Below are 17831 nucleotides of genomic sequence, written 5' to 3' on the forward strand. Positions count from 1 at the left end.
GTTAGCAAAATCATGTGATCTTCTGAAAGCACCTTTAGCATTAATTTAACAGCTCACCGAGGGAACACCTATATAAGGTAGGCAGATCTGGCATACCAAGGAGTTTTAATTGCGCAAGCGATTAACTGAAAGGCTGTTGAAAAAACTAGGCTTTAGCGCGTCTCATTAAGAAGTAACAAATGACATATGGCAGAGACATATGCACTGGACCACCTTGATGTTTCCGGTGCCCAAAGCAAACCCTTCAAATAATGACCGTGGAATATACAGAAAAAAAAAAAAGCTGGCTATGGTTTTCAAGTGCATAAATGGAAGAAATGTCATAACTTCTTTTCCGCGGGCCATCTAGCTCTCCCTAAACTTTAGCATGTAGCTCCGGTCGTTCTAATTTTAAGAACTTCACGGGCCATCTAGCTCTCGCTAAACTTTAGCATGTAGCTCCGGTCGTTCTAATTCTAATCATTTCCGCGGGCCATCTAGCTCTCCCTAAACATTAGCGTGTAGCTCCGGTCGTTCTAATTCTAAGAATTTCAGCGGCGGTCAGTTTGTGAGACGATCAACTAATTTAATGGAGCCATATGGTGGTTACTCAAGAAAGTGTTGCAGGCCTTCTTTAAAGACTAGCGCGCTGCTCAGTGATATACACATTGTTTCAGGAACCGGTATTGTATTATTGGGCGCGATCAATGCCAAGATCTAACAATGCCAAGTATGCATTTTTTATAATTTTCATTTTATACAGTAGTGTGGCCTAGTACTGCACAGTACTTTCTAATCGTACTGCGCGTTTGCTTACGAACTCTGGCAAGCAACTGAACCGAAACCAGAAACTGCACGTAGAACGCAGTCTTTAAAAAAAAGAAAAGAATCATCAATATTTTCTGGAACATCACAGTTCAAAATTATCGGCGTGAAATGCTACGTACACCATGTTCTACCACACGCACTCGTGTAATGTATTAAATACTAAACTATTTGTGTCGAGGCCAGCGCAGCTGCAGTAGTGCGATCCTCCTCTGGTTGCAGCTGTGGCAGCTGCGCACCGTATTTAGAAGTGTCGGTCGCCGTATTAATCGAGTGTTCTTCGCATCTCTCAGATTACCTGTCGATCGAACATCCACTCGCGCCGCTAGAGAGTGACCTAGTTATCGACGTCTTGCAGCGCAAGCAGAGATATAGCGCAGCTAGCGCGGGGCGTCAGCTGCGCAGCAGTGGCTGCAGCCCCCCTCCGTTGTATGCAGATGACAGCGGCCAAGGTATCGTCGGTGCATTCTCTGCCGCTGTATCCAGAACCACGCTTGGTGACATTCGAACCGGTACGCTATGAGCTGGGCGTGGCGCGGAGTCGTGACGCATTTGGGCAAGTAATCTTTTCTCCACCCCGCAGGCGATGCCAATGGATCACCCCCTCGAAAAGCTGCAGCCGGGCACGATCATCGAGCTGTCGGGCCATGTACTTGGCAGTCCCAAGAGGTAATCGTCTCGCGTTGACAATCGGCGAGTTGAGTCGAGCGATCGTAATTGCGCGGTCACGACGTCTGTGCTTCAGGTTCAGCATCAACCTCGTCACAGCCGGCGGCGACATAGCGCTGCACGTGAATCCGCGCTTCGACGTCGGCAACACGGTATTCAACACGTTCCGCAGCGACGACTGGGAGCAGGAGGAGGTCGTCCAGCGCCTACCCGTGCAGCAGGGGCACAACTTCGACTTCATGATACTGGTCGAAGAGATGGGCTACAAGGTGCGTATCTTTAGAGGTGTGGAAGTTTGCGGGTTAAGCGATATGCTTTCGCAGTGAGTCACGCTAACTTTCCATTGAAATTCATTGGAATGTTGACTACTCTTATTGGTGATGCTAAAGTGAATGTAAAGTGAACGTGAGTGTAGACAGGAGCGTTCAACACGCTCCTGTCTACACGTTGAAGTCTACGCGTTGAGGTCCCCAGTCTCGATCCTAAAAGCAGGTTGATATGCTTTCAGGAGATTCACACATTATATTCACCCACACTTTCGGACCTGCTTCAGGATTTGCTGCACGCTGTAATTCGTTTAGCCAGCCGACTGTAGGTGCTAGATCAGTACTTTGGTGGAAATCGTTTCTTGTGGTGCAGGATTTGTGTAAAATGAATTTACAGCATTACTTTGTTGCGTTAAGAGAGTTATATGTGCATTGTTCAAGCCTCGATCATGCAAGAATCTGCATAATCTAGAGCACTTTCTCGTTCTTGCTTTCATGAGCAGCCTCTGAATGAGTGGTCACCGATTGACCAACTGCAGGCTACACCAAATGGGCATTATACACAATTCATCAACGCTGATACATAGTTGAAGGCAGCCGTAGAAGGTAAGCTTGTCCTGTGTGCCGCAGTGTCAGCCCAGAAAGGAACTATAGCAAATATCCCCTTTAGGCGCGAATCACGATGCAGTGTCGGGAAATGCTTAAATTTCACACAACATAGTTCTAAGGCACTCTTTATTAGATTGAAAGAAAAAAATGCTATTAAGATATACGTTGGTTTGGTGAGCTTTACTAATTAATATTAATTGGAAAATATTTAATTATTATGCAGCTAGTCGTGTTCCGTTTTTACAACAAAAGAAGTTGATCTTAGCCCCAAAATGCACGCGCTGTTTGTTTCTGGCTGTGTTCATTCTGAGCAAAAAAAAAATATATAATACTTGCCAAGTTGGGCCTGGGATGCGGAACCCCGAGTTACAAATCACAGTGCCTTTATCGAAATGGTTAGCTGCAGTTATATGCAGGCTACTGGGGTTAAGTCAAGACGGATTGACTATTTAGAAGATTCAATCGATCGTATGCACAATGTTTCTTGCCCTTTCTTTTCCACTTGTCCGAAGAGATGGCAAAAACAAGTATGTGGACGCTGCACCTCTTGGGGATGTGGTCTGTAGGATGCGAAGAAAGCAAAATAAAAAGAAAGAACGGCCACTCTCAGAAGCTATAAGAAGTTGAGATAGTGGAAAAGCATTGCGGAATGCAGAGTGCGCATAAGCACTGCTGGAAATGTACCACAGCAAAGAAAAAAAAAACGGCAAAAGATAAGCAGGCAGCAGAGGCGGTGACTCACGGCAAGAGAAGACAAACATTTTTGTGTGCAGGCCAGTCGAGGCAACTGGGGTGTCGGAGCTTCTGTGCTTCTTCAACTGCTATATGACATTTTGCTGGCTTTGGCCAAGGCTTTCATTGCTAAACCCACATAAAATATTATTTGTGATAGAGTGTTCGTTTATTTGTCCTTCATAACTCCTCGGTGCAATCCAAACCTCATACGAGGTTTGATGTGCAGCTGCTTAAGGCAACTGCAGTCTACTGCACCAGCTGTGCCAGTTCCCCAAGAGATGATGTCCTTAGGGTCCTATTTCGGAAAGCGGTTTTGGTTGATAGAATACGACCTTCCGCAAACATTACAGTAGACACACCCACGCTTGTGAGCCTTCGAAGTGGCAGCCGCTAAGTACATAATAGTGCAAATTGAAGATCAGACACATTTAGCTAGGACGTGACCTATGACTGTTTTATTTCTTATCCAAAACATTGCAATTTGTCTCTGTAGAAACTCATAATGATGGAATAAAAAATAAATGATTATAAAAGACTTTTGTGGTAATGACAGAAGAAGCCATTACCTAGACATGCTTGATGATATCATCTAGAATAATCTGAAATATAAAAGATGTAACTTAATGCAATGTGTGGGCAACTATGAGACAATCACTCGTTGGAGAGATACCAGCTTTTGGCAAAGGGAGGTGTCGTTTCACATAGGCCTGGACATATTGTCGGAAGAAGTCTGTTGCTTAGCCGCGTTGTGCAGTTTGCAACAGATGGCAGACAGTGTCGTGTCTTTTCTTGTTTGTTTTTTCTGCATTGTCAAGCGTATTTCCACAATGCACTAAGAGTTGCATTGTTTGTCTCCTTGCATATCCCGCAAAAACAGTTAGCAAAGCGTACAATAGTTCTGTTCTATTAGAAGCTCCTACCATATATTGCTGCAAATTCGTAGGTTGCAAATTGTACCAATTCCTGCAACCTTTCAAATAAGCAGTTGTGACATTGATGAGCCAAGTTCATGGCTGTAATTTAATTTTTAATTTTTTTTAATGCTAAACATACATGTTAGTATAAAAGTTCTGAAACACTTATGCGACAACATATTCTTTATTTTTATGTTACTTTTAAAATTACCTTAGGAACCTGCAGAGGCATTGTATAGGAGGGATAAGGCAGTAAATAGTTGAAAAATGTACAATAATATGTAAACAAAAAGTAGGGGTGTAAATACCTCTAGGAATGAGAACAATAAAAAAAAGAATGTGACAGCAACAGGTGTGGGCATGTAAATAATACTGCATAACATGATATACAACAAAGCAAACTGAAGAGGCAAGAAAAAATGTATTGGATTGCAACACCTCGTTTTACAATATAATCTGGCACATTAAAATGTCAAAAATAATTACAGGATGAATGGGGCAAAGTTTCACTATTACAAAAGATTGATGTAAAATTGCACATGAAGAAAAATGCAATAAAAGAAAAAAAACAGTGAGATATGTAGGGTGCCTAGAAATATTTGAGAAATGCTTTTCAAAAGTAAGTATATTTTTTGTATTCTGTCCTTGAAAATTTAATTCACTGCATATACGTTTTGGCGTGCCAAATTACTTCTTCTTGTGATCAATGTTCATTGGCTGCGAGATGGTAATGTACACTGGTGATCAAAACTTTGGAGACCACCGGAGCGCGTGGCAAACAGTCCATGGCACCTTCTCACGGCTACCAGGGAAGCTCGAGAGTGCATTGTGCAGGGGCATCCTTTTATACCTGCCAACCTGCATTTTCGCTCTCTTCAATTGCGCACACACCAGAACGCGAGACAAACCCAACCTGCTCCCTTCATTTCTCATCGCCATAATCACTAAAATGTCCCAGTCCCCAACTGTAACACAGTTGCATATGACTAATCATTTATCCCAAGAAATTGTAATGAATGGAATTCTTTGCCTGCATCGTTAACAAGCATCACCCTGTCCATTCAATTGAAGAATATCTTTAAAGCAATGATTGTATAATTATCCCCTTAATTTATTTTGATTATTGCCTTCACCATCTTACAAAAACAAAAGTATTGTTCATAATTTGCATTTTTTGATGTTTTTTGAAATTGTTACAGCAATGATCTTTGAGCCTCGATCAGTTGCAGTATTTATATGATGTGTGCTTTGTGTTTCTCGATATCTTTATTGATCTCATTACCCTTCCACTCTCTAAAATGTTCTACACTCAAACCTCGATATAAAGAATCCGGATATAAAGAAATGTTGGCTATAACGAAGTAAATAAAACATAGGCTTGCAATAAATATAGTGTTAGGAATAAACTTTTATAACGGATTTTCGGATATAACCAACCTATTTTTGTGTAAGATGCAACTTTGTTATAATGAGGTTCGAGTATGTACCCTGAGGGTAAAATGAATAAACAAAAACTGTTGTACACTTTTGTAGGTAATGTAAGTTGCTACTTCGACTTTATTTATTTATTGAATTTATTTATTTATTTATTGGTACCCTCAGGGCTTACAAGAAGCATTGTAGAGGGGAGGGGCTGAAGTAAATGAAAACACTATAAGGAATACACAGAAAAAGTGGCACTAAGAGATAGAGCACAAAAGGAAACAAACTAGATAAGTTTATACATGAACTAACAAAAGAAAATAGGACGAAAAAATACACTTTGACGTCGCAATCACAGTGAATGTCAGTGCATGTTGCACAAAAAATAATCGACTGATGCCTTTTCAATACACATGTTCAAAAAAAAAAAAAAAAAAAAAATGATACATGAAAAAGCAAATTTTATCGAGTTACACACACAAAAAGAAAACATCAGTGCAAGGCAAAAAAAAAAAAAAAAAAAAAAAAAAAAATTGTTGAGATCAAGACCTGTACAGAGATAGGTGGTAAAGAAGTAAATTGCAGTTTCAGTGTGTTGTAAATGCATTTGTGAACGTGATGCAGCTTTATAGCGTGTTCGTTAATGCTTTCCGGAAACGGTCAGGGTCTCTGATTGCGACTAGTGACGCAGGCAGGTGATTCCATTCATAAGATGTTTTTGGCAAGAATGAATATGAGTAGGTGACTGTGCGCTGTGATGGTACGTGAACTTTGAAAGGGTGGTCGACACGTGGGGAGATATAGGATGCGGATGTGATGTATCGGGACTTCAACTCATTGTTATGATAATATATTTTATGAAAAAGGCAAAGACGGGATAACCTCCTACGAGAAGAAAGAAGGGGAATGCCAAGTGTTCGTTTCATGTCAGTGACACTGGCAGTTCGATGGTAGTTGTGAAGGATGAAACGGACCGCTCGATTTTGCACATTTTCAATTATGTTTGTCAGACTAGCATGACCAGGATCCCATATGGAGCATGCGTATTCAAGGTTAGACCTAACATAAGTAAACATAAGTTTAACGGAGATGTGCGTTGTTACGTGCGTGTGCTTGCAGGTGGCCTTCAATGGACTCCACTTTGCGGACTTCAAGCACCGGCTGCTTTTCAGCATGGTGGAGCGGCTCAAGGTCGACGGCTGCGTCACCGTTCACCGTGTCGAACAGCGACCACCGCTGGGTGACCCGGTGCGTGCGTTTTCTTGTTGTACACCATTGCACCTCGTGTCTGTTTCATTGTTTAAGTTCTTAGTGTACCACCTGCTCTGGTAGCTTAGCAACCATACTCAAACCTCGATATAAAAAACCCTGATACAACGAATTATTTGCTATAACAAAGTAAATGAAGAATGGCTCTGTCATAGGCACAGCGCTACAAATGTATGTTTATAACAAATTTTCAGATATAGCGACGCATTTTCGTTGCAAGAGTGACTTTGTCATTATGAGGTTTGAGTGTACTGCATTACACCGCTTACCCGCCACGGCGGTCTAGTGGCTAAGGCACTCGGCTGCTGACCCGCAGGTCGCGGGATCGCATCCCGGCTATGGCGGCCGCATTTTCGATGGAGGCGAAAATGCTTGCGGCCCTTGTACTTAGATTTAGGTGCATGCTAAAGAACCACAGGTGCTAAAAATTTCCGGAGCCCTCTACTGCTTAATAATATAATAGTGGTTTTTGGATACCAAGCCTCAGCAGTTGTTATTACTACTTTTTGGTTTGTGTGCAGGTGCCCCCCATGGAAGGCTACCAACAGCCGGAACAGCCGCTGCCAGTAGAACCGTGCGTCGTGTACAATCCGGTAATTGATTTCTCCTATGTAAGGCGCTTTCGACAATGCTTTGGTTGCACAAAATCATGTACATAAAAACAATTACGACTCTGCCTTTCCTCACTCTTCATAAGACAACTATGAAGCATCACCCCACCGGCACTTGGTAACCTAGCCAAAAGAAACACTTTCATGTTGCTATCTCATAAGAATCTTCTCTGCTTCTTTTCCTGTTATTTCTTTTTGAAGCACGTGAAAAGTATTCTAGAAATATTAGAAAAATATTAGAAAAAAAGTATATTTGATTTGCACTAACACTTCAATATTTGCATTCGCTGCACACCCAAAACTTTGCTATTCACTCAGCTCTAGTTGGAACACAAGTCTCAAAGGCCATGCTTTTGTGTGCGGGACCCTAAAAATTGTCATCGGTGTCTGCTCTAAGCTTGGGGTGCAATCATTTCACGGACAAAAGAATTATTTTTGTTTTGATGGTAAACTTAAGGTGCAACGCTTAGAGTAAGTAGGTAAGCAGGATCAGATGAGATTCAAGCAAGCCATTGGGTTGTATTGATGCAGCCGGCGCGTATTCGAGTGCGCACGGGAGAGAGGGGCTGGGCGCATCCCCAGTGTGGTGCGTAAAATTTGAGATTAGCTGTGAAATCGGAGGGGTTGCTTGCTCGGGTAGGAAGGCTTGGTTGGAATTTCACACTAGACTCAAACCTCGATGTAACGAACCTGGATAAAATGAAATATTGGTTATAATGAGGTTAAGAAAGAACAGTCCTGTAATGGATGCAGCGTTACAAATTAATGTTTGTAACGAATTTTCGGATATAAAGACCTTATTTTTATGTGAAATGCAACTTTGTTAAGATGAGGTTTCAGTGTATAGTGCAATCTCAGCGAAGTTCTGCAATGTTGCACATTTTGTTGAGCATGACTGTTACTCCAGATTCTTCAAGAAGAGGAGAAAAGTAGGGGCAAGAAATAATGACAAGAAAGAATTCACTATGTGGCGGGTTCTCGTTCTCTTGGTGCTACGAAGCATAACCATAGTAAACTCTTTACTGCCGAGTGTCGCGAATTGGGGACACACCGAAAAACTTTAAGAAAACAAATCACAAAATGCGTACCGCCTTCGATGCCGGCTGTCAAGCACTCGTGGTGAACGTAGCTTTGAGCGTGAAAGATCTGGTGCTGTCTCGTCTTAAGTTTATTTCATGCTGGAAGCAATTGTTTCGTTGCTGATGGTGGAAGATGTAAAGCGCGTGCAACAGCTCTCGCTTCTTCGTTCTATCCTATCGTCAATAATTATTTTATTTGGTGTGTACACACCCAACAGGTGGCACATGACGTGTTATGTAGTGCTAAAGACTTTTTTTTTTTTTGCTGCAGGGTCCTCTCTTTTGTGGCCTACGGAGAATTTGTGACGTACATCAAAATACACAATACAGCTGCATTTTAGATAATTACATCGAAGTATGCATTAAAGTTGCATTTTAGATAATTTACCTGCAGAATAACTTAAAGGTTGCTATTCAAACCTGGCATATGAAAAGAATTTTATTTTGTTCGGCAGTTTCATAATGCAGGCATTAAAGAGTTAAAGCTGGTGATAGATTTGCTCGCTCATATGGCTGGAGAACTGAAACAGCTATTTTTATTATATAAATACCACAGCCCAATTCAGGGCTATTGCAAAAGTGGGGTGCAAAAACACAACAGCAAAAATAACAATATCAGAACTATATTTTACAGAACAAATATCGTCACCTCCTAAGCACATATTAAAAATATTAATGTCAATCAAATGACTTTATAAAATCTGATATATTGATTTCACGAACAGAACCAGGTAATTGTGCCGGTAAACAATTGTCCTTGGAAAAAACTAAATTTGAACATGTTAGTACGTGCAAAAAAATGGCTTAATGTTGAAATTGTGACTTCTTCTTGTGGGTAGAGCACTAGCATACACAACGTGATTGTCATTGGATAATCGGCATGACGAATGAAGGAAAGAATGTAATAGTTTCAATGAGTCGATATCACGCCTAACTTCAAAGATTTCATTGCAGATAAGGGAGAAAAATCATGGTCATAGATATGAAAAATGAAACGAACAGGTTTCCCTTGTACAGATTCAATTTCATCTACATCACACACTTTGTATGGATTCCATACGCACGAAGCGTACCCTAATATAGGACGAATCAGTGCTTTGTACATTAGCAATTTGGTTGATTTTTTAGATGTAGCTGACGTAACATAACTAGCTGATGTAACATAAGTAGCATAATTTGTTTAATGCTTTAGATGTAGTGTAGCGTATTTGGCGTGACCATTGCATGTTGTGAAGGAACATAACGCCAAGATATTTCTATGCCTGTGCCTGGGGAACTGCGATGCTGTTGAAGGAGTATGCATGATGCGACGGAAAGTGGCTGTTCGGGAACGACGAAACTACGTTGTTTTGGAAGTTTATGCACGTTTGCCCATCCGAGCACCGTGAACAAAAATGCGGGAAAGAATCCCGACAGCTACTGAAACAGCAGGCGTTGAAGGAGCCTACCCTCAAAAGCCCTTTTGCCATGCAGTCGACGCCGTTCCTGTACATGCTGCCTGGCGGTCGCTTGAAACCTGGTCTCATGGTCTACGTCAGCGGCCGACCGCACAGCGAGGCCACCTCGTAAGTCACGTGTGAGAAGGTCTGCATAAACTTGTGGTGGTGGGAAACTTTATATTCTTACAACACACTAGAGAGTTCCTGTGTACCTAAAGGCAAACTCATGACCGAATACTCGGTCATTAAAGCTAACTGAAGGCAAGCGAAGCCATTTTAAACAGTCGTTTGCTGCGGACGAAGTGAACATTTCAGCAACTACGCCAAAATCGCTTCAAAGCAGGCGTCCGAAACGGCTGCCGAGTTTCACGTACAGTACGTAAACCACACTGACGCGGTAACGTCAAATTGGAAAAATAGCCTGCATACAAGGAGAGGTACGGGTCGTATACGTTACGGTGCGTACGCACACCACTCCCGGAAAGCCTGCTATCCCACCAAGCCCGGTAAACGGTAATTGTCTTTTAATGCAAATGGTATAGGTTTAAAGAGTACTGACGCCCATTTTTGAAGCTGAGTGTATTCTGCCAGACGGATCTCCTGTATACAGAGACGACTGTGGCTAAGTGTTAAGCTATGTAAATGCTGATAAGACATTTTTTTTACATCAAAAGTTCATTTTTGGATGGCACACCTACTGAAATTGACACCGTCATCACACCGGGTGATTCTGGTGACTTCGCACACCGGTACAGCTAGTTGTGATGACAGGAGGCACCAAAGAACCGCCAGGCTTGCGCGGAACGAGCAGCACAGTTACAGCGAAAGCTGTTAGAGCGGCCTTTCAGAGCCTTTTTAAACAGTATTTCGGTAACTGCTACAAACACACTTGCAGGGTACCCATTACACCTTTAATCATCATTTGCGTGTAGCAGGGAGGTATTCTTTTTGGCATCCTTCATTGTTCTTTGGAGAAGCGAGGTATCCACTACACACTTGCAAAGAATTTTGAGCAATTTTTTGATGATGTGGCTGACGACAATGAAGAATTATGCTTGAAGCTTTTATAATGGATCAGAGCATTCAGCGACCCACTCGTTATGCAAGTCACATTGTCTGGCACCTGACTGTTCTAAAATATATGTACTCATATTAACGCGATCCCTTTCCTGGCGACAAGCCAGCCTCTTTTCAAAGAAGTTTCAAGCAGTGGTGGGACTCTGTGGTAGAATACTGGGTTGGTACCCAGGTGACGGTATCAAGTCGTCGGTATTTGTTATTTAACCAAGTTTTTTTTTTCTTATTTAGTGCAATAATGGTTACGGAAAACAACGGGCCGCACTAGACAACTATGGCAAATGCAACCCTTGTTGTAACCTCATAACAGCTTTTGCCGTAAAAACATCCAAAATGACCACTTCTGTCTCACTAGAAACACTTGGTGCAGTCCCTTGTGTGTTACCACTGGAGGCACAGAACAGAGCAACTATGGAAACCTCGCATCATGCACGAACACTTGATGAGAAGCTCATACTGTGTTATGACGTCAGTGTACTGTAGGAACTAGCTTTTGAAAACATACTGCAATTACAGTTTTTCAGGATACACTTTTGCTTACCAATAAATTTGCAAGGCCCTTGATAGAGCTGGGCATTTTGTTTCATAAATTAAAAAAAAAGAAAAAGAACAAAGTTTTCGTGTCAGTACCACCTTTGGTCTGTCCTTAAAACTGAAGCTCCGCACAATGCCTGTTGCAGGTTCTCGCTGAACTTCCAGTGCGGCGGCCTGGGCTCGGACATCGCATTCCACTTCAACCCGCGCTTCCATCGCAAGGAGATGGTGCGCAACAGCTTTCAGGATGGTGACTGGGGAACGGAGGAGCGCAAGTGCCACGGCTTCCCCTTCACCCCTGGAGTGCACTTTGACGTGCTCATCCGAGTAAGCCTTCTGCTTTCTTCCTCCAAATGATTCTTATGGAAACACTCAGATGGGAGATCGGCTATCCCCTGAACAAGACTCTTGGCTATGGAAACACTCAAACAGGAGATTGTCTAGCCTCTAAAAAGACTTATAGCTCTGGAAATACACTGAAACCTCGATACAATGAACTCGGATATAATGATATATTGGTTATAACGAAGTAAATAAATAGTCTCGCAATAAACACAGCGTCAGGAATATACCTTTATAACGAATTTTTGAGTATAACAAACCTATTTTTCTGTCAGATTTAACTTCGTTATAGTGAGGTTTGAGTGTACCTAAATAGGAGCATCTGTGTAATATTTAACTATTGCACAGAGCTAGCACAACGCATCCTGTGTGGCTGTAATGGACTGGGTGCGCACTTGTAGAAGAGCAGCATGGTCTTTACGCAAAATTGCATTATGTTGAGTTAGGTTAGTTTATGTTAGGTTAGGTTAGCCCTTCCGCAGTGGTCTAGTGGCTAAGGTACTCGGCTGCTGACCCGCAGGTTGCGGGATCGAATCTCGGCTGCGGCGGCTGCATTTCCAATGGAGGTCGAAATGTTGTAGGCCCGTGTGCTCAGATTGGGGCGCACGTTAAAGAAATCCATGTGGTCGAAATTTCCTGAGCCCTCCACTACGGCGTCTCTCATAATCATATAGTGGTTTTGGGACGTTCAACCCCACATATCAATCAATCAATTATATGTTAGGTTGTTAGGTTAGGTTAGGTTGGAAATATGACTTCATTACAACTGAGATTATTTCATTCGTACATTTGCACATAGAAGAATGTGACAAAGAAAAAGAAGCCACCGGACAAGTGCTTCAAGATTGGTGCTCCTCCTGCTGCTTTTTTTTCCATTTATTTCGTCCCTGCCAAGCACCACTTTGCTGTGGGTTGAACCTGCGATTCCTGCAACTAAGAAGTGCAACGTCTTCTCGTGCGCAGGTGTTGGATGCCACCTACGACGTGGCCGTCAATGGCCAGCACTACCTGCAGTTCCAGCATCGGCTGCAACCATTGCAGCGTGTCAGCCATTTTCAGGTTGAGGGCGATGTGCTGCTAGCATCGTGCAAGTTTCAACACTGCTGATGCCGTTGATGCGAAGGGCTCGGTGCTAATACGAATGGCTCACTTGTTAAACCAGAATAAAGATTGTCTTCAAATGTTAATGCAATATTTGTTAGAATAAAACTCTACGTTTGTTTTTATTGCTCGCTGGGTCATATCACTGGTGGACATGCGAATGTAGCAAGGTTCGCAAGAGCGGGAAGCAGCACAAGTGAAAGAAGTAGATGTGGGACAAGTGTTTGTGCCAAAAGAGAGAGTGAGTGAAAACAAAACATCTTTATTATTAATGATCGAGCAGCATGAAAGGAACCCCTATTCTGTGGCCTTTAAAATGATTCCGTCGATGTGTTTAGCCAGTTGTGTTATGGCTCGGAGGCCGTGGAGAGGCCCATTGTCTTGCAGCTATTTTTAGTGTGGCATTAAAGGAGAGTTGGCAAAAAAGGAAAAAGTTTGCGGTGTGCTCGGTTTTGGCATTGAAGATGGAGGGCGAAGTGCAACAGCTCGGGCAACGAATTGCATAACAGTGTGGGTGTTCTGTCCAAGTAAAATGCCAGGCACGTCACCCGCGAGAGTTCAAATCTCTTTTTTGTCACCAGTTATTCCATCTAGCCAGGGCATGCATTCAAGCCGGCGTACAGTTCGAGCCGAACAGACAAAAGCGTTCGAGAAGGCTTCGTGCCGACGCAGTAAAAACAGGAGCTTCGGAACACTCATGAGGTGCCAGGAAGAAGGAATCTTTATTCGCACCGAATGTGGGCCTCTTAGCTTGCGTTCGAGGTGCCGAAGCGATGCGCCTGGTGTTTTAATTGGACAGAAGAGTAAGTAGAATTCATTCAGAGAAGCAAGATTTAGAAAAGCTTTGGTCATGAGATGAGGATGGTGGTGGCGCAGTGTGATTGCAGTGAATGCGTGTCCAGAGAATATCTTTTTTTCCTTCATGCTGTGAGTTTTTCCTGCTTACTAAGCTTGTCACGTGTACGTTCCAACTAAGCACCCAGCTAGTCTTTTTTATTGAAGAATGGTTTGTGGGCAGAATGGAGCATTAAAAAAAGAAGTGTGAGGAATATATATGTTTTTGAGCAAACACTAAACGGTATTTGTGGCCCAATATAGCATGGTTGTCCTCTGAGCCAGAAAACCCGACACAGCAACAACTAAACAGTATTTACATGTAACATCTCACAATGTATGCTTAAACCTCGATACTGTTATGTGGAAATAACAGCAGCCAGTCCATATCCACAGCACGTCGAATCCAGATATAACAAAATATTGGTCCATCATCATCATCAGCAGCAGCAGCCTGACTACGTCCATTGCAGGACAAAGGCCTCTCCCATGTTCCGCCACTTAACCCTGTCCTGTGCTTGCTGCTGCCAATTTATGCCCACAAACTTCTTAATCTCATCTGCCCACCTAATCTTCTGTCTCCCCCTAACTCACTTGCCTTCTCCGGGAATCCAGTCAGTTACCCTTAATGACCAGCGGTTATCCTGTCTACGCGCTACATGCCCGGCCCATGTCCATTTCTTCTTCTTGATTTCAGCTATGATATCCTTAACCCCTGTTTGTTCCCCAATCCACTCTGCTCTCTTCTTGTCTCTTAAAGTTACACCTACCATTTTTCTTTCCACTGCTCGCTGCGTCGTCCTCAATTCAAGCTGAACCCTCTTTGTAAGTCTCCAGGTTTCTGCTCCATAGCTAAGTACCGGCAAGATACAGGTGTTATATATCTTCCTCTTGAGGGATAGTGGCAATCTACCTGTCATTATTCGAGAGTGCTTGCCAAATGTGCTCCACCCCATTCTTATTCTTCTAGTTACTTCAATCTCGTGGTTTGGCTCCACGGTTATTACCTGCCCTAAGTATACATAGCTTTTTACAACTTGAAGTGCACTATTACCTATCTCGAAGCGCTGCTCTTTTCCGAGGTTGTTGTACATTACTTTCGTTTTCTGCAGATTCATTTTAAGACCGACCTTTCTGCTCTCCTTGTCTAACTCCGTAATCATGAGTTGCAATTCGTCCCCTGAGTTACTCAGCCATGCAATGTCATCGTCGAAGTGCAGGTTACTAAGGTACTCTCCATTAACTCTTATCCCTAACTGTTTCCATTCTAGGCTTCTGAAAACCTCTTGTAAGCACGCGGTAAATAGCATTGGGGAGATTGTGTCCCCCTGCCTTACACCCTTCTTGATTTGTATTCTCTTGCTTTCCTTATGAACCACTATGGCAGCAGTTGATCCCATGTAGATTTCTTCTAGGTTGTTTATATATACTTCATCGACGCCCTGATTCTGCAGTGTCTGCATGACGGCTGTTATTTCTACTGAATCAAACGCCTTCTCGTAAACTATGAAGGCTATGTATAGTGGTTGGTTATATTCTGAGCAATTCTCTATTACCTGATTGATAGTATGAGTGTGGTCAATTGTTGAGTAGCCTGTTCGAAATTCTGCTTGTTCCTTTGGTTGATTGAATTCTATTGTTTCCTTTACTCTGTTAGCAATTACCTTTGTGAACAGCTTGTGTACTACAGAAAGCAAGCTGATCGGCCTGTAATTCTTCAAGTCCTTGTCATCTCCTTTCTTATGTATTAAGATGATGTTAGCATTCTTCCAAGACTCTGGTACTCTTCCCGTCAGGAGACAGCTCGTAAACAGGGTGGCTAGTTTTTCTAACACAATCTCTCCTCCATCTTTCAGCAGATCTGATGTTACCTGATCCTCACCAGCAGCTTTGCCTCTTTGCATGCTCTTCAAAGCTTTTCTGACTTCTTCTATCATTACTGGTGGGGTGTCATCTGGGTTACTGCTAGTTCTTATAGTATTGGAACCTGAACCTGGCAACGTTTAACGCTAGAACATTATCTAGGGAGGGAAGTCTAGCTGTACTATTCGAGGAGCTAGAGGGTGTGAAATGGGATATAATAGGGCTCAGTGAGGTTAGGAGGACAGATAAGGCTTATACGGTGCTACAGAATGGGCACGTCCTTTGCTATAGGGGCTTGGCTGACAGAAGAGAACTGGGAGTGGGGTTTCTAATTCACAGAAACATAGCTAGCAACATAGAAGAATACTATAGCATTAATGAAAGGGTGGTAGGTATTGTAACTAAACTGAATAAAAGATACAAGATGAAGGTGGTACAGGCTTACGCGCCCAGATCCAGCCATGATGACGCTTCAGTTGAAAGCTTCTATGAAGATGTGGAGTCGGCAATCAGTAAGGTAAAAACACAGTATATTATACTGATGGGAGACTTTAATGCAAAGGTAGGGAAGAAGCAGGCTGGAGACCAGGCAGTAGGAGAATATGGCATCGGTACTAGAAACGCCAGAGGAGAGCTACTAGTAGAATTTGCAGAACGCAATAATTTACAGATTTTGAATACCTTCTACCAAAAACGAGGAAACCGCAAGGGGACATGGAGGAGCCCTAATGGCGAAAATAAGAACGAAATAGACTTTATAATGACTGCACACCCAGGAATCGTGCAGGATGTGGAAGTTGTTGGCAAGGTACGATGCAGAGACCATAGAATGGTAGGTTCTTGAATTCGCCTAGACTTGAAGAAGGAACGACAAAAACTGATACGCAAGAAGCCAATCAATGAGCTAGCACTTAGAGGGAAAGTACAGGAATTCAGAGTCTCGCTTCAGAACATGTACTCGGCTCTTAGTGAGGAAACCAACCTTAGCGTAGATACAATGAATAATAATCTGACGAGTATCATTACGGAGTGTGCAGTAGAAATTAAAGGCAGGGTAGTTAGACAGGACACTGGCATGCTTTCCCAGGAAACGAAGAATCTCATTAAGAAGCGTCAAACCATCAAGCACAACAGACAAAATAGAACTGGCAGAGCTTTCGAAGTTGATTAATAGGCGTAGGTATGCGATGTAAGAAGGTATAACATGAAGAGAATTGAACATGCTCTGAAAAACGGGGGAAGCGTCAAAGCAGTGAAGAGGAAATTTGGGATAGGCAAAACTCTGATGTATGCACTAATGGACAAAGAAGGCAAAATAACTACCAATATGCATAGGATAGTTAAAATACTGGAGGAGTTTTACAGAGATCTGTACAGTAGCTGGGACAACCACAACATTAAAATATTGGTTTTAACAAAGTAAATCAAAAATAGTTTTGCAATAGGTATAGTATTAGCAATATACCTTGATAATGAATTTTCAGATATAACGAACTTATTTTTCTGTAATATGCCACTTTGTCATATAATAAGGTTTGAGTATAACAGTATTAACTGCAAGAAGTTTCTCAGATTCGGAACCCTAAAAAAAAGGTGCAGTTGCACCCCTCACATTGTCCTAAATAAGTTACAGTAGGCTTCCTGCAACGCATTTTTGGCTGCTTTTTACTAGGAGTTAATGGATGTGTCGTGACAGAAGATATTGCAAATGCAAAACATTGCATCGAAAGAGTGTAATTCGACATCAAGAAGATATTACTATTGCCTTCAATACTGATTGTGAATGTTGCTGAATTATGACAGCTCACCAGGTAACATGTAAGACTGCTATAGACACAACCAAAATATTTCACGGTCTCTTGTTGGCCCGCAGAAGTATTCTGGTGCTAGGAATAGAAGTGTGAAAGTCAACAGGTAACTTCAAAAGCCATATATAAAAGAAATCTGCTCAAGCCAAGAACTGATTAATTTTTTGAAAGTGGAACAATATTGCAGTGGATTTCTAATAATATTTTTGCTGGTGGAAGTAAAATGTCACTTCTTCCAGATGTAACTTTGCAATCACAAAGGAACTCAGAACACAATTTGGTTTTTGAGCCTACTGACAATATGACTAATTCTGTGTGTAGAAACTTTGAGAAAGGAGCCGTTAAATCTGGTGTTTATGCAGGCATCTGAACTTATATCCCACAGAGAGAGAGAAAATTTAATATAGGAAGGCACTTATATCTCCCCCCCCCCCCCCCGGTGGTAATAAAGGACT

At 42.3% G+C, this 17831-nt stretch overlaps 1 protein-coding gene across 1 annotated transcript; it reads left to right on the top strand.

The window, feature by feature from the left end:
- The first annotated feature begins 1009 nt into the window (after positions 1–1009).
- On the top strand, positions 1010–12996 carry LOC119167051 (galectin-4). The gene is made up of 8 exons (XM_037418464.2): positions 1010–1316; positions 1388–1473; positions 1550–1742; positions 6539–6667; positions 7210–7281; positions 9852–9943; positions 11575–11755; positions 12734–12996. The coding sequence occupies exons 1-8, from the start codon at positions 1236–1238 to the stop codon at positions 12875–12877; spliced, it is 978 nt and encodes a 325-aa protein (XP_037274361.2). The 5' UTR covers positions 1010–1235; the 3' UTR covers positions 12878–12996.
- Positions 12997–17831: the final 4835 nt, after the last annotated feature.

This window comes from Rhipicephalus microplus, chromosome 6 (assembly GCF_043290135.1).
Source record: "Rhipicephalus microplus isolate Deutch F79 chromosome 6, USDA_Rmic, whole genome shotgun sequence".
Taxonomy (NCBI): Eukaryota; Metazoa; Arthropoda; class Arachnida; order Ixodida; family Ixodidae; genus Rhipicephalus; species Rhipicephalus microplus.

Excerpts from the sequence above, each read along its gene's own strand:
- LOC119167051 (XM_037418464.2), top strand. The coding sequence starts at position 1,236 with ATGCAGATGACAGCGGCCAAGGTATCGTCGGTGCATTCTCTGCCGCTG. Across the intron at positions 1,474-1,549 it reads GTACTTGGCAGTCCCAAGAG|GTTCAGCATCAACCTCGTCA; the intron begins GTAATCGTCTCG and ends TCTGTGCTTCAG. Across the intron at positions 9,944-11,574 it reads CCGCACAGCGAGGCCACCTC|GTTCTCGCTGAACTTCCAGT; the intron begins GTAAGTCACGTG and ends TGCCTGTTGCAG.